Source organism: Teleopsis dalmanni, chromosome 2, assembly GCF_002237135.1.
Source record: "Teleopsis dalmanni isolate 2A chromosome 2, ASM223713v2, whole genome shotgun sequence".
Classification (NCBI taxonomy): Eukaryota; Metazoa; Arthropoda; class Insecta; order Diptera; family Diopsidae; genus Teleopsis; species Teleopsis dalmanni.
In genome coordinates, this window is record NC_051847.1 from 109,250,086 (window position 1) to 109,267,906 (window position 17,821).

General features: G+C 33.3%; 1 protein-coding gene across 2 annotated transcripts in view; it reads left to right on the plus strand.

Moving 5' to 3' along the window:
• LOC119683578 (F-box/WD repeat-containing protein 11) overlaps positions 1-17,604 on the plus strand; it is a 33,992-nt gene extending 16,388 nt beyond the window's left edge. The window contains exons 3-10 of one of the 2 annotated variants that reach the window (XM_038097338.1): positions 15,038-15,260; positions 15,364-15,635; positions 15,716-15,895; positions 15,996-16,450; positions 16,502-16,691; positions 16,799-16,801; positions 16,950-17,085; positions 17,151-17,604. In XM_038097338.1, coding sequence (XP_037953266.1) covers positions 15,038-15,260; positions 15,364-15,635; positions 15,716-15,895; positions 15,996-16,450; positions 16,502-16,691; positions 16,799-16,801; positions 16,950-17,085; positions 17,151-17,170 — 1,479 coding nt within the window. In that variant the 3' untranslated portion in view covers positions 17,171-17,604. The remainder of the gene's footprint in view (positions 1-15,037; positions 15,261-15,363; positions 15,636-15,715; positions 15,896-15,995; positions 16,451-16,501; positions 16,692-16,798; positions 16,802-16,949; positions 17,086-17,150) is intronic. The other variant, XM_038097339.1, reaches the window with a different exon arrangement.
• Positions 17,605-17,821: the final 217 nt, after the last annotated feature.

A 17,821-nucleotide genomic window follows, 5' to 3' on the forward strand; every position in this document is an offset into this window, starting at 1 on the left:
TTACAAACATTAAATACTGTGAAAGTACCCAGACATATTTTTAATTCGACGGTTCCCTGTTCGATTCAATTACACGTGTTTACGGATGCATCAGAGAAGGCATATGGAGCAGCTATGTACGTGCGAGCAATATATAATGATAAGACAATAACATCGAGACTATTGTGCGCCAAATCTAGAATAGCACCATTAAAGAAACAGACACTTCCACGACTAGAACTCTGCGCAGCATTGCTGGGAGTCGAATTAGCAGAAAGAGTTAAACAAGATTTAAAGTATCAAAACGTGCCAACCTACTTTTGGTCCGATTCCAAAATTGTTTTGTCATGGATAATATCTTCATCTGCCTCATTGCACACATTCGTAGCAAATCGTATTAGCAAAATTCAAGAGATGTCACATGCTGATCAATGGCATCATGTGGTATCAAAGGATAATCCTGCTGACATCATTTCCAGAGGAATAAAGGTTAAAATGTTCAATTATTCACATATATGGTTTTTTGGTCCACTCTTTCTTCATGGAAGCAACGAATTTTGGCAACAGCCAAACCCAAAGGCATTTAACATCTCAACTGATATCGAAAGACGACAAGGACATACAGTTAACATTATCATTCAAACGACTGGTTCTGATCACATGATAAATCAAATTGATCATCGAAACTCATTCAGATACCTCCAAAGAACAATTGCTTATGTTCGCCGTGTATTTCATCGCACACAATCACCAACAAGAACACTTTCTCCAAAAGAATTACGAGATGCATTAGTCTTCATAATTAAAACTATTCAGGGCTCAGAATTTGCAAAAGAAATCTCTGATTTAAAACAATGTAAAGCAGTCAACAGTTCGAGTCAACTAAATACTTTAGCACCGTTCATTGACGAACAAGGTGTACTTCGTGTTGGAGGAAGGCTTGAAGCATCAACATTGCCATATGATGCTAAACAGTAATTCCTTACAATCACTCAATAGTGAAATTGATGTTCATAATGAAACATGAAGAAAATTCCCATTGTGCTCCACAATTATTGCTAAGCATAATGAGACAAAACTTCTGGCCGATTAAAGGAAAGATTATGGCGCGAAACATTGTTCACAGCTGTGTCATCTGTTCAAAGGCAAAACCAAAACTGATGGACCAACTCATGGGCAACTTACCGACTGATCGAGTTACTCTAACTAAACCATTTTTTACCACAGGAGTTGATTACTGTGGTCCGATATGGATTCATTATAAAATTAGAGGAAAAAGGCCAACAAAGGCATATTTAGCAGTATTTTGCTGTTTCGCGACTAAGGCTGTTCACCTAGAAGTGGTGAGTGACCTGACAACAGAGGCATTCATAGCCGCTATTCAACGTTTTATCAGCAGAAGAGGAAGATGCCAAACAATTTATAGTGACAATGCGACTAACTTTGTTGGGGCGAGAAACCAACTACAAGAGCTCCAGTTTACCATTTATTCAGAAAATGGTAAAGAAAAGATCATTAAGACCAGTAGTAACAAGGGAATTGACTTCAAATTCATTCCACCAAGAGCTCCTCATTTTGGAGGACTCTGGGAAGCTGCCGTCAAGTCAGCTAAACATTTAATGATTAAAGGAATTTTCAACGCTTCATTGACTTATGAAGAATTGACAACAGTCATAACTGAAATAGAAGCCATGTTAAATTCAAGGCCAATAACAAAAATGTCATCCGATCCAAATGATCTAACAGCGCTTACACCAGGACACTTTCTCATAGGCGAACCACCTACCACTAATGTAGATCCTTATCAAAAGGAGAGCCGAATGAGTTTATCATCACGATGGCGTTTAGTTTCTGAACTCAAACAAGAATTCTGGAGAAGATGGTCAAAGGAATATCTCAATGAACTCCAATCAAGGTACAAATGGAAACAACAAAAGGCAAATCTATGCCAAGGTGATTTAGTCATTATTAAAGATGATAATCTACCCATGTACAAATGGCCTCTTGGCAGGATGCAACAGGTGTATGAAGGAGAAGATGGTTTGGTCCGTGTAGCTGACATAAAAACAGCCAATGGGATTTTTAAACGACCATTACGATCATTGGCCCCCCTACCCACTGAAGGCAGCATTAATCAAAATCCAACAATACAAAATTCTACTGTCACACAAACAAGACGAACGAATGAACCTAGTGAAGCGTTGCCAAAGCGTCGAAAGATATATGATGGCACATCTTTAATGATGACCATACTTGTGACAATTTTGATGATGCCATTAATACTTTCGAAACCCATTGAAGAAATATCATTTCCAAACAAACCCGGAATATATTTTGAAGGAATTGGCACCGTAAATCAAATCATTGGAAGATGGAAAATTATCACTTACTTTGAGTTCGCGCCTATTCGAAAGGAGATCGAAAGGTTTCAAAATGGCACAGCAGCACTTCAGCAATTGTGCCCATTGTTACAGCAACAAGAAAGCTGTTATGTGCTCGTCCGTCAATTCAATAATACTAACATAGAGTTACGAACTGAAACGAAGGTCATGACGAGATACCGATCAGCCAGAGGAGCCATCAATATAGTTGGAAATATTGCTAACAAATTATTTGGTGTTTTAGACTCAGAATATGCTGAAACGATTTCTAAAACTCTAACTCAAATCAACAATAATGAAGATGTACTATCAAAAATGATCAAAAATCAGACCACAGTCATGGACTCAACTCTAAATATATTCAGCAAAACTACAGAAGCCATTGCAGTCAAACTGAATCAACTACAAGATGAGACAAACAAAATAGTAGATTACACTAATCATAATACTAAACGTATTAACCACCTAGAGATCTATACATCACTGGTAACCCAACTTACATGGATGGCACATACATTAATGAAAATTGAAGCTGCGATATTTGATGTCTTAACTGATACTCAGCATGGCAGAATTAATTTTCTTTTGATGTCTCCACAACAACTTCAAGACCAAATCATGAAGATCAAGGGCCATTTACCTCATTCACTTCGTCTTCCATTTAATCAAGAGGACGTTATTCATTTATACACGTTGATGTCTTCACAAAGTGGAATCACACAAGATCATTTGATAGTTGTCTTACAACTGCCATTAACCGATCATGAGGATTTCGATCTATTCAATCTCGTCCCAATTCCTGCAACAGTCAACAATACAATGATGACAATAGTTCCAGAAGCTTCATTTTTAGCTGCCACGCCACATAGAGACCAATATTTTGCCTTAACTCGTGAACAGTATAAGGAGTGTATGATTTTCAAGCAACCAGAAAACAAACTACTTTGTTCAGATAAACAATCAAAATATAACACCGGCTCACAGGTTTACGCTTGCGAATTTAACCTATTAAAAAACATATCTAACAATACGTGTAATGTGCAGGAAACAAAATCGAACATTATTTGGAGTCCCCTGTATCATGCGAACCAATGGATATTCGGGTCAAAAAACAATACAACAGTTACGGCCGTCTGTAAGGGCATCACGACTCATTTAGAACTACAAGGTGCAACACTGCTGAATTTACAAGACGACTGTGTACTCAAACACCAAACGTCTACAATTCAGACACATCAAACGCTTACCGACACCATGTATGAATCTTACATTGCATTTGGTGAGATACCTGTCATCAATAACTCAGAATTACACAAACTACAGACGGACAGCATACACCACTACGCAATTAATTCCATAACCCTAATTCTTGTCGTTGGAGCCATCATATGGATGATATGGAAAATAAAGCAGGTAAAGCGTCCAGAAGTCAATCAGCCAACACAAACTCTCACACCAAACGCGATGCCACGAACAAGATTTACTTTGGAGCCTGAAACAATTACATAGCTTCTCAAATTCTCATGATGCTATAAACTCTAAATTTTATATTTTTAAGTTTATATAATATTGTATAACTATTTATTGTTTGAAAATTATATGTGTATTTATATATCCACAAAATGTTGTAATTATTTTTTTATTTTTTTTTTTGTTGATTTTTTAAAAAAAAACACACATAATGCATTGCAAATCAAATTAATCATTGCTCATAGATTCATTCTTGAATAACGTAATTCAAGCCGGGCAGAATGTTAAGTTTACCAAACCTAACATATTTTAGCTCGCTTGTAATCACGCTTATGCAGCAAATAAATATTGTAAATATTTACGTTTATAAGTTCAATAACTTCACATATTGTATTTATGCTTATGCAGCAATATGTGAAATTTAAATTATTATTTTAGTCACCAATAATTGTAATTATTATTATGCTTAGTAAGTAATTCTATACTATATAAGGTAACAATATTAATATTAAAACTTGAAAGCGAAAACAATCGTCTTTACTTCACAATCAAAAATTGGTTATTGGTAGATGTGCCTTTTAACCACTGTAGAAACAAAATAAAAATTATTTACTTACTTGGCTAGCGGTTTATATGCCTGCAAGCCTTTCATCTTAACTACCTGATTATTGGTTTATGTGCCTAATAGTCAGTGTAACAAAGTAAGCAAATACAGACATTGATACCACCTCAGATTACGTGGTATACACGTGTCTTTTTAAAAAACCTGTTAGCCAACCCTCACTTGCATTAACTGCCAGTTTCTTTGTTGCCTGATAACACGTTCATGGTTCCAATTCCTGAAGTTTGCTGAATATTCTTAGTGCTTTTTCTTTTATAATTTTACCATTAACAGGTATTTTTTTTTACCAGTAAGTCTTCAATCCAAAACACCATATGCTTTTCTGTTTTTCTAATATAGGATTTCTACTATAAGATGATGTTTTGGAACTAAGTTTCGATCCAGAAATTATTGATTGTCGAATGGAATTCTCATTTTTTCTGATTGTTCTTAGAGTCGTTTCGCTTAAACCAAAAGCTTTCAACAGATGTAGGACCTTCTCTTTTCTTTAGACAGTCCAAAATTTTTATTTTGGTCTTTAATGAAATTGCTTGTCTTTTCTGAATATTTTGTGATTTTGACATTTTGTTAATAAAGGTACTAAAATAATGATATAAAATAATATTGCCCATAATTCTTTTTTATACTAAAAATTTAAAACAATATTACCTTTTCAAGCAGAAAAAAATTAAACTAAAAATTCCACAATGAAATAAAAACATAATTTTAATTTGAAATTATGAATTGCATCCTATAAACTGTACACTTTAATACAAAGTGAAAAAATAGAAGTGCAAGGAAATAAAAAAAACTAATAATTAAATTCGGAATTCGTGCAAAATCAAAAAATTCGTGTAAAAGAAGTATTTTGTGTTAGTATACTATATATACATATATATATAGTATACTCATATTATATTGTGGCGCTCATGTAGCATTATCAAAAGCAGAAGTTTACTTAGAGAAATAAAAATTTGACGATCCTGTTTTTCAAGCACATACATTTTAAGTTTTTAGTTTTTCTTTGTTAACAAAGCAACATAATAGTTAGTAATAAAGAAACTTTAAATAAGTATATAAAAAACTCATATTTAAAGGCATTCATTACTACATTTGTGACCCTCGACGGTTAGAAATAAGTGTTACGGTAGCTATTAATAATAAAAGTCGTAAATTCGGAAAAACCAAAACATGTCTCAAACTGAAGCAGACAATAATGTACATGATGTTAATGATATGCTGACAGTTAATAGTGCGCAAATTACACTCGAGCTGGTGACATTTGCCGCATAGGCGTTAAAGCACCTGCTTTCAGCAAGCGAGATCCAGATCTATATTTAATTCAAATGGATTCGTAGTTTTGAAACGCGGGCATAACAACGAATCAAACGAAGTAATAAAATAATAAAATAATTATTGTATAATATGGTGTTTATGAATATTCTTCATGAAACTGTTGTTACTGTATGGCATAGCTGAGTCTTGACAGCCAAACATATTAAGAGCATTTACACTAATAACAACTGTGGTTGCGCTACTCCGGTGTTTTCCATCATGTCATAGGCAAATATCATATTTTAGTATGAAACTAGTATAAAATTTCAGCAAAAATCAAATTTTAAATAATTTGGAAGACTTGTGTATTTCATGCACACGATGCCAGTCATATATTTTAAGAAAAAAAAAAGCACACAAGCAAAATCCAAGCATCACATTCAAAAATATTGTCTCACCTACCCATGCATATATATATTTAGTAAGTGTGCAATAAAAAGAAGAGTTGAAAAAATTTACCAAGAAACTTACATACGCATGAACTAGAAGCTATGTGTGCATTTGCTGTGATATTAAAGTTTCTTCTATATGATTTTGTCCAAGCAAAATACAACATATTCGCTATTGGTTTGATTGCTGACTTCACTAACAAAATAGCATTGATCATACATAAAATAATAAGTTCGATTGTTTATATGTTTGAACAGACATGTTTTTCCCATTGCGTGTACCTTTTCAGAATTCATGATTTTTTTAACAGAGGCAAATTACATGTCTTTATATTTCTTGATATTATAATTAAATTTTATCACTTTGTATTTAGGTACTTCAAAGGTCACAGAAACAAGTAGAGCATATATATTAAGCATAAGCTGCAAAAGCTCATATATAACAAAAAGTTTTATCCATGTTATACTTTAATCAAAAAGGTCAAAAAGGACTGTTATTCATTAGGGTCAGCTTACAAAATCACTGCTACTTGTGTCGAAATCAATTTACAAGATCTTTTGAATCATACACCAACAAGACTATTAGAATATCTTCAGGAAGTGATTAAATCATTAGAACATTAAAAAATTTAACATTCGTTTGTAAGTGGGGTTGTGATGAATCACAGCAATCCCAATACAAGCAAAAATTTGACAATGAGTTCGATTTGGATACGAGAATTTTTCTAAGTTCGTTGGCACTACTGCAACTCATATTATCAAACAATCAACTCCTTCTTCACCACGCTATTGCCGTCCTATCCGGTTCCTATTTGTAAAAGAAACAGTCGACGTAACGAACGAAGAAGTGAATTACATTCAAAATGCAATAAGCTCCTTAGTAGAAACAAATATAACCTGAATTGGAAAAAATATACGTACAAAACATAATTTGCTGCTTACCATGGTAGATGCTAAAGTATGCAATGTTATCACACACACTAGTCCTACTATGAAATGCTATATATGTAACAAAACTTCAAAGAATTTTAATGATTTGACTACAGCACCACCAATAAACGAAAACTCTCTAACGTTTGTTACACTTGTCCCATAAATTGCCTATTTAGAAATGGCAATCACGTTCAGATAGTGACAAAGTTGTAACTCTGCAGAGAAAAATCGAAATTCAAAAGGCATTCAAAAACAAAATGGGTCTTATTGTAGATGTGCCTAAACCTGCATATTTTTCAGAACCTGACTTATCTGCAGAAATCACGAGTATAGATCCAAACCTAATTTTTCGTTTAAAAGTGATTTTAGAAGTCATATCAAGGGGATATCACATAGATACTGAAAAATTTAATCAATATGCTTTCGAAACAGCGAAGCTGTACGTAATGTTGTATCCTGGTATCCTATGACGGTTACTATGCATAAGATTCTTATTCATGGAGAAATTGTTATTAAAAATGCACTGCTGCCTATAGGACAACCGTCAGAACAAGCGGCAGAAGCACGTAATAAGCATTTTAGACTGTATCGTGAGAACTACGCACGAACATTTTCTCGAAATATTTAATTTTTAAATATTATATATTATTGTTCTTATTTTCACAAGTCTGATTTTTTAAAGTATGTATTATTGTTGCTAGCTTCTTTGTAATAAGCACCAGAATGGGCGCTGTACATATAGTAAGTAGACAATATGTATAACAAATATCTCTACAAAAAGAATAGCTTTGAAAATAAAAAATATAGCCGAACTCAAAAAGTTAACTTTCAATTCGTTGAACTTGTGTTTCCAAATAAAGCTGTAGTTTATAAGCTCGTTCTAATTTAAAGCACGGCAAGTGCTTTGGTTGTTGTCACTAATTAAATAAAAATAAGTGACAATAAAACCTGTAACTTGAGCATTGAAAGTTTGTGCAGCCTTGGTTATTTGTGGATAAAAACGATTAGTCATCGCTTCTAATTTGACAGGCACGAGTTCTAAGCCTGGCACTTGCAGTCCAAACAAATTATATACGGACTATAAACTAATTAAATAAAATTCAATTTGGTCAGCCAAATTTCAGTAAAATTAAAATAAAATTTTTGTGTTTGTCTTTTCTTTCTTTCTTTGCTATTCGAAAATTCTCTAAAAAATTTAAATATCGCTTCTTTGTCACTATAAAGAAAGCGTAGCTATACCAGCAACAATAATACATATTATTTTTATTACAATTAAATTTTATAAAGGTTTGATGTTTTGTTTTTAAGGAAAATGAAATTACAAATTAAAAGCTTTAAACTTAATTATGGACAACAAATTAATTAATTACATTTAAATATTAATAATTGGACAAAAATGTTTTATTATTATGTTATATATGAAAACATTTGTTTTCACATTTTCGGGGTAAAACAACTGCAGTTTGGAGATACAATTTTCCCTAAAAATATGGATGTGAACATTTTCGACAGTTAGTAAATCGTACTAACAACAGTAACAACATCAAAAAATCTCAATTTTACTATGCATACATAAATTTGTACTTATCAGCGTGATCATCGCAGACGCCGCATATCAAGTCACTCTACGGTCAATTGCGACGCGTGCTGCTAAAGAACAATATCGGCAAAAAGAAGGGAGCAGAAAGACGTAAGTGTTAACAGCTTAAGAAACTTGGCGACAGCAATGTAGCAACCGGAATATAATATCGTCAATCAACTGGTTGGATCTTATTAGTGTGGCATCAAATCTTCAAGGAAACCCAAGAATAGTAAATCGATACGCTATCTATTTGTCGATTTGACACTACGACTAAAAACAGTTTATGCCGCTATGTCTGAATTTGATACTCCAGCAAAACTTATACGGTTATGTAAAATGACGTCGAGCAACACCACCAGCTCCGTTTGTTCAGGAGAAAACTTTCCGAGCCGTTTGATACCAAACAAGATTTCAGATAGGGTGACTCCTTGCCGTATGATTACTATACCCTGATGTTGGAAGCGATAATGCGTGCAACAGATTTGGACCGCACTGACTTAATATTTTATAAATAAGTGTGATGCTGCTTACGTATTCTGATGTTATTGATGTCGTTAGCTTAACACTCCCGCCGTCAATGCCGCATTTTTCAACTAAAAAAAACAAGCGAAACAAATGGGTTTTGCTAACGAACTTCCAGAGCGCCCTGAGATCCACGTCACTGTTGACAATTATAAGTTCGAAGTTGTGAAAGACTTTGTTTATTTGGGAACAAATGTAAACACTGAAAACGACGTCAGGCAATTGACAAATAACACATCAGTCAATAATACGGGTGACTAACTAAGAAAAACAAATTTTTTCTGCCAAAAATCGATTTTACTCATCAATATAATCTCCTTCAAGAGCAATACAATCATTCCAACGCTTCTCTTACTTCTCGATGCCGTGCTTGTAGAAGGATTTGTCTTTTACCTCAAAAAAGTCTTCAGTTGCAGCAATTACTTCTTCATTTGAGATGAATTTCTTACCGGCGAGCATTTTTTTGAGTTCAACAAATAGCCAATGGTCGCTGGGGGGCAGATCTGTGGATGAGGAAGCAATACACTTCGAATTCGTGCAATTTTGCCATCGTTTTTATTGACTTGTGACATGGTGCATTGCCTTGATGAAACAAAATTTATTTCTTCGCCATATGCGGTCGGTTTTTAACAATTTCTCCTTTCAAACGATACAGTAATGCCGTATAGTAGTTACTATTGATGGTTCATCCCAAAATACTGAAGCCATAACCTTCCCAGCTGACTGTTGTGCCTTTGAACGCTTCGAAAGTGATTCACCGGCTGCAATCCACTCAGATGATGATCGTTATGATTCCGGAGTGAAGTTACGGATCCATGTTTCATCCATTGTCACATATCGACGCAAAAAATCTGATTTATTACTTGTAAACATGGTCAAACACTGCCCTGAATCATCAACACGTTGTTATTTTTGATCGACGGTGAGTAAACGCGGCACCCACTTTGAAAAGAGCTTTCTCATGGTCAAATGTACATACATAATTGTAAACACACTGCCTTTTGATATCTTTACGGTCTCAGCTATCTCATGTAATTTCAATTAACGATCAGATATCACCAATTTCTGGACTTTTTTGATGTTTTGTGGAGTAACCACCTCAGTTGGACGACCAGAACGTTCACCATCATCGGTGTCTGTACGACCACGTTTAAATTCTGCAAACCAACAACAAATAATTTTTTTCGATGGAGCAGAGTCCGAATAACACTTGAAACCATTGCTGAGCTTGTACAGTATTTTTTTCATCAAGAAGCAATGATAAATTAACTTTAAATTGTTTTGAATCCATTGTTTTGAAAATAACAAAAGTAGCTTCACTTAAACGGCTGTCACTTTTTCCTGACTAATCGTAGTGTCATGAAATTTTACACATAGTCTTTTGAAGGTTGGTACTTCATAAAAGTCATATAGATTTGACAATGGCAGCGTCATCTGTGTGTCAGTCGTACGACTTATTGACTGATGTATTAAAGTCCTCTCTCTACGAATAAAAATCACTCTCTACAAGTCTCTTATCATCGCTGCCCTACTGTATAGTGCAGAAGCTTGGGTAATTAACAACAGTTATGAGAAAGCGTTAGGAGCATTCAAGATAAATATTCTTCAGAAGATCTGTGGTCCGTTATGCATTGGCAACGAGTATCGAGTAAAAATACGACTTTCGCTGGTTTGGTTATGTCGTGCGAATGGAAGAAAGTGCTCTGGCCAGAAAGGTGTTTGATTCGGTACTCGTAAGTGAAAAACACGGTAGAGGACTTCTACAAATTTGGTGAAAGGAGCAAGTGACCAGGATTGGAAGGCGCTCGGTACTACACGTAGCAGCAGGAAACCACTGATTGGGCTGTGTCACTACAATGAATGTCTACCATATCCTAAATTTAAAAATCTTTATGTGCGGGTTCGTTGAATAAGAACACAACATTACACGAAAAAATTGACCTCAATATAACAGCAGAGTTTATAGCAACGCTGCGAAACTGTATCTCTGTTTTGTTCAAATTAGAGAACAAAGAAAGAGTACTGAAATAACCTTTACATAACACGTCGTTCAATAATGTGTGTGACTGACACATAGATGGCGGCACTAATATTAAATAAATATTTTTTTTCGAAAGTGGCAACCTTTTTAAGCTTACTGTCAAAATCATATGTTAATTCGATCATTTGTTTACAAGTTACAGCGCTTTAAGTGACGCTACTTTTGAGTTTTCAATAAAAAAATTAATTCAAAGCAATTCCGTGTGCTGATTTATCATTGTTTTTTAATGAAAAAAATACTGATCAATGCCAGGAATGGCTTAAAAAACATTATTCGGACTCTGCTCCATCAAAAAGAAGCATTTGTTATTGGTATGCCGAACTCAAACATGGTCGTACAGACACCGATGACATTCCATCTACTGGACGGCCAAATGACGCTGTTATTCCGGAAAACGTTGAAAAACACTGAAAATCATTATGTCCGACCGTAAAGTGAAAATAAGGGAGATTGCTGACATTCTATAGATAACATATCAGCAGGCAGTGTACACACCATAATACACGAACATTTGGGTATAAAAAAGATGTTTTCCAAATGGGTGCCGCGTTTGCTCACACCGGAGCAAATACAACAACGAATCAATGATTCAAAGAGCTGTTTGGACATGTTTACGCGCAATAAGTCGTAGTTTTTGCGTCGGTACATCACGATGGATGAAACATGGATCCACCATTTCACTCCAGAGTCAAATCGGCAGTCTGCTGAGTGGCATGCAGCCGCCCAAAGCGACCAAAGACGCAGCAGTTGGTTGGCAAGGTTATGGCGTCTGTATTTTGGGATGCGCATGGAATAATATTCATCGACTATCTCCAGAAGGAGAAGACCATCAACAGCGACGATTATATAGCGTTATTGGAGCGTTTGAAAGACGAAATCGCAAAGAAACGGCCTCATATGGCGAAGAAAACAGTTTTGTTCCACCAAGACAATGCACCGTGTCACAAGTCGATGAAAACGATGGCAAAATTGAACGAATTGAGCTACAAATTGCTGCCGCACCCACCGTATTCTTCAGATCTGGCCGCCAGCGACTACTGGCTCTTCGCAGACCTCAAAAAGATGCTCCGTGGTAAGAGATTTAGCTCAAATGATGAAGTAATCGCCGAAACTAACGCCTATTTTGAAGGCAAAAAAAAATCGTTTTACAAAGGCGGTATCGAAAGATTGCAAAAGCGTTGGAATGATTGTATCTCCCTAAAAGGGGACTATGTTGATGAATAAAAACGAATTTTGGCAAAAAAATGTGTTTTAATTAGTTAGTCACACACATTTTTGAACGACGTGTTATATCCCGAAAATATCCCAATTGGAGTTTTCAAAGTTTCTATAAGTTTTGTTGTTAGCTTGTTATGAAAGTATTATTAGAGCTGTTGTGTATTTTATTCAAAGGAGTGGTTTTACTAATTCAATACGTCAGCATTCTCCTTAGCAAATTTCTTATATCCACGTTTTTGCTTTTACAACTCAAACACGTTTTCACGTTTTTACTTGCATGTCTTTTATACTTCAGTGGTCCTTTTATTTTATTTTTTCACTATACTTACGACACTGTTTTAGTAATAACGAACAAGTACTAGTTCGTTAATGAAGCTAATATCCGATAAGTATGTACAGTTAGTCATTACTTTAGTCGGTGATCTGGTAGGTTGGAAAGCCACAAAGAGTGGTTGAGTGGTTCAATCACTTAATACAAGACGCATCCCCAATGAGAATGTAGGATATATCCAGAAGTGAGCAGCGGAGGATAAATAAAGTGAGGTGATAGGTAGAGGTTAATTATATGTATGCCATTTGAATTCCAGCCAAGGCAAAATTACTATATCAAAACCAAAGCTATTTACGAATAGATAAAAGACTACTTGTCTACTTTAAAATTCTATTTTCATTAAGCTCTATACAAAATAGCTTAATTCTTAAGATCATGTTTCGTTGTAAATTTTAAAATAATTTACACTAACAAAGAGTAATCCTGTTATCTAGCTTAAAGTTATGAATGCATATCAAAATAATGAATACCCTCTGTATACCCGACTATATTCATATAATTTGTATTTATATTATTTGTCGTATTTATTTATTCCTGTTAATAAATTTTGATGGCAATTAGGTGACAAAATAGGATTATTTCTTATATACTAAATATTATCTATATAAATTAAGTAAACAAAAGGATTTCTACAAAGAGTTATAACAAGAACACTAAATACAAGAGGACTTTTCAACTCAGGCGATTTTATTTCTACACACATTAGGCCATTCAAGAGGAACGCGGAGATTTTGATTTCTCTCTATAGTTCATATTTTTATTTACATAGTGCTACATGTGCAAATGAAGCATTAATCAATGCTCGAGGCTTCCAATAACAATTTGCCTTAGTTAACTAACACAATAGACAAAAAACATTACACATCTATTCTTCATTGTTATTGCACACTTACTAAATGATTTCGTATGCATGAGTAGGTGAGGCAATATTTCTGAAGTTAATGCATAGTATTTGTGTTTGTATATTTTTCCTAAAATATATGATTGACTTTGTATGCATGTAATGCACAAGTAGTTTCAAATTACTATAAATTTGATTTCTGATGAAATTTTATTCTGGTCTCATTCAAATATATAAGGTTTGTCTATTATGAGATTAGTGAGCACCGACAGTAGTACAGTACTGTGCCCTATAGTAGCAATGATATGAAGTATATTAATATTAATAAACATCATATTGTTTTTTAAAATACTTTATTATTAAAGTTCAAGTTATCATCAAGTTATTATAAACATTGCATTTATTCTTAAATCTAATCTTACATGATAACTTATATAATATACGAACTATTTACGACCTATTTACAATAATTATTATTAACTTATCACTAAGGACATGGCTTGAATGTCTGAATTTACATTATCATGAACGTAACATGAACATGAACTTGAAAACCGATCACCGATAGATGAGAGAGGGAAAAGAGTATGATGTGAGTTCATGAATTTCATGCAACGAAATTTACTGCGTTTTTTCAGCTTGTCACGCATATTCAATGTTATGTTTATGTTAACCTTTTCATGCTGTGTGAATACTTTTAAATTCGTTTACTCCTATCAATGTAAGATATGATGGGACCGTAGCTTGTGATTAAAAGGGTTCCTACCTCCTCTTATATACATTTATACCTTATCACGAAAAGCAATTACAATATTAAAACATATTTTAATCAGTAATTTAATTAATTCAAACGAAGGAAAGGTTTTTATATTGATGCAAGATATATATTTTAAAACGATGTAAATGTTTAACTGAATTCTGACTACGCACCGTGTTAAAATACCTCCAAAAGAAAATAAAAACAAAGGTAAACAAATATTGCACTTTTTTCTTTATCTAAAAATGCATACATTTTATATCAAATTTACAAACAAAAGCAAAAATAGAGAACAAACACAAAGCGTTCCTCTTGATCGGCCTAATGTTTTTGGAGACAAATTTTTCAAAAGCTCAGTTGAGAAGTCCTCTTGTATTTAGTGTTCTTGGTTATAATTAATGTCCAGCTTGTATGCTTATGATTGATTATGAAAACTTTACAGTGTAAGCTCCAACCAATTTTCACAGTTTTTACTGGCTAAGCTTTTAAGATTCCAACTTTCTAAATTTTATAAATTTTGGTAAGTTTTGTATCTTTACGTAGTAAATTTCAAATTTGCTTATAATTTGTCAAAATATGATTTTGAGTTCTTAAAAAATAAATATCAGTTGAACAGAAATTTTTAATATATATATCTACGTGTAAATAATCTTTTAGTATCCTTCAACAATATTGTATGAGCCAGTTCGAAAGAAAGAACCATCAATAAAATATGAGTCAGAACGTGATACTTGCATATCTTGTTTTACCAACTGGGATGAATCCAACCAAGTGGATTTTGTACAACAACTAATATCTCGAATGTGTCATTATCAACATGGCCATATAAATGCCTTCTTGAAGCCTATGCTTCAGAGAGATTTTATAACATTGCTACCAAGTAAGTTATATATATATGCTGTTTAAATTGCATGAATTATCAAAATAATCTTGTCAAATTTTTTGATATATAAAATAATGATATTTAATTGAAAAATTAACAGAAAAGGGTCTTGATCATATTGCTGAAACTATTTTGTCCTTTTTGGACTCAGATTCATTAAAAGCAGCGGAACTTGTTTGTAAGGAATGGTTACGTGTTATATCAGAAGGAATGTTATGGAAAAAACTTATCGAACGCAAAGTACGAACGGATTCCTTATGGCGTGGGTTAGCTGAACGTCGTGGTTGGATACAGTATTTATTTAAACCGCGTCCCGGTTCAACACATCGCCCACACTCTTTTTATCGTGAATTATTTCCTAAAATAATGAATGTACGTTTATGATCAATTAAATATTCTGAAAATTAAAACGTTTATTTGTTGCGTTTTATTTACAAACTTCTTATTTACAGGACATTGAAAGCATTGAAAATAATTGGCGAACTGGACGGCACATGCTACGAAGAATTAATTGCCGCTCAGAAAATTCAAAAGGAGTTTATTGTTTACAATATGATGACATCAAAATTGTTTCTGGATTACGCGATAACACAATAAAAATATGGGATCGCGCGGATTTACAATGTGTAAAGGTATATAAGATTTAAATAAAACTTTTGGTTGGTATTATTTGATCTAATTAATACAAAGATTTTTATTATTTTAACGAAAAAAATCTAATGTTAATATTAGACTCTTACTGGTCATACCGGCTCTGTATTATGTCTGCAATATGATGATAAAGTAATCATAAGTGGATCATCTGATTCTACGGTACGCGTCTGGGATGTTAATACTGGTGAAATGGTAAACACACTTATTCACCATTGTGAAGCAGTATTACATTTACGGTTTAACAATGGTATGATGGTTACTTGCTCCAAGGATCGTTCAATCGCAGTTTGGGACATGACATCACCAAGTGAAATAACACTTCGCCGTGTACTTGTTGGTCATCGAGCTGCTGTCAATGTAGTCGACTTTGATGAAAAATATATTGTATCTGCTAGTGGTGATCGTACTATTAAGGTATGGTCAACTTCAAGTTGCGAATTCGTACGAACATTAAATGGTCATAAACGTGGTATCGCATGTTTACAATATCGTGATCGTCTAGTTGTAAGCGGAAGTTCAGATAATTCTATAAGGTAATTAATAGAATAAATAACTTGTTGAAAAATTAAATAAACTTTGTTTAGATTATGGGATATAGAATGTGGAGCTTGCTTACGAGTTCTTGAAGGCCATGAAGAATTAGTGAGATGCATACGTTTTGACTCGAAGCGTATCGTAAGTGGCGCTTATGATGGAAAAATTAAAGTTTGGGATTTAGTCGCTGCACTTGACCCACGTGCCCAGTCTAATTCACTTTGCTTGAATACTTTAGTTGTAAGTGTAACTTTATAGTTATATTTTAACTATTGACTTTGCTTTATTGTATGTTTTTGTTCAACACAACCATAAAAATGTAATAACATTTATGCATGCGTGTTTAGACGGTAAGAAGCTCAAAACAACTATTTATTGGTGCAATGGTTTTCGGTATTGTCTGTACACACATAAAGTGGACAATATAATTATAATGTTCTATAAATCATATATATACACACATGTTTCATATATAATTAAAAAGCCAACTTTTCTTAGGAACATACTGGTCGTGTTTTTCGTCTTCAATTTGATGAATTTCAAATTGTTAGTAGTTCACATGATGACACAATTTTAATTTGGGATTTTTTAAATTTCACACCACATGACAACAATACATGCCGAACACCGTCACGTAAGAATAAATTTTATATTTTATATATATTCAATTTTTGAAATATTAAATGTTTAATTATATAGCTGCTTTAATGGAACACTAATTTATTTTACTCTTTCAACTTTATTGTTACTGGATGAACACCATGCCAATGTATTATTTGATTGAACGAAGAAATTTTTTTTATAAAAAATTAATTAATCAACTATCTATATGTGCAGAAGAGATCTCCAAAAACTTTTAAATTTATAAAAAAAAATAATATAAGGGTGATATGTTTCCGTTTGTTTTAATGTTTAGAATAAAATAGAAATTAAAATATCAAAATTTATACATTTTTATTAAATATTGCAGTTTTGAAATGTTAAAAATTCAGGAAGTTGCATTCAACTTTAAAATACCTATAACGATATGTATAAATTTATAAGATGAATATAATTTTTATGTGTTTTTTTTATTTTTGTACACTTCACAACAACACTGGATTTATAAATTCATTGTTAAATGGGAATAATAAACATTGATTTCATACAATTATATTAATGCTTATTAATCTATTTTAAATTATAAAGAGATTTACTAGTAATTGGTATAGTTCAAAGTTTAAATCGAATTTAGTATATAACGAAGTAACTTTCAGAAAAAGCACTTACAATGTTTCTCCCAAACACGGAAATGTCTCAAGTAAAAACCGCTTTTTAAAAATATTTGTGTTAACTCTTTAGTTTCTAAGGATGCCTTAATAGTCAAGAAA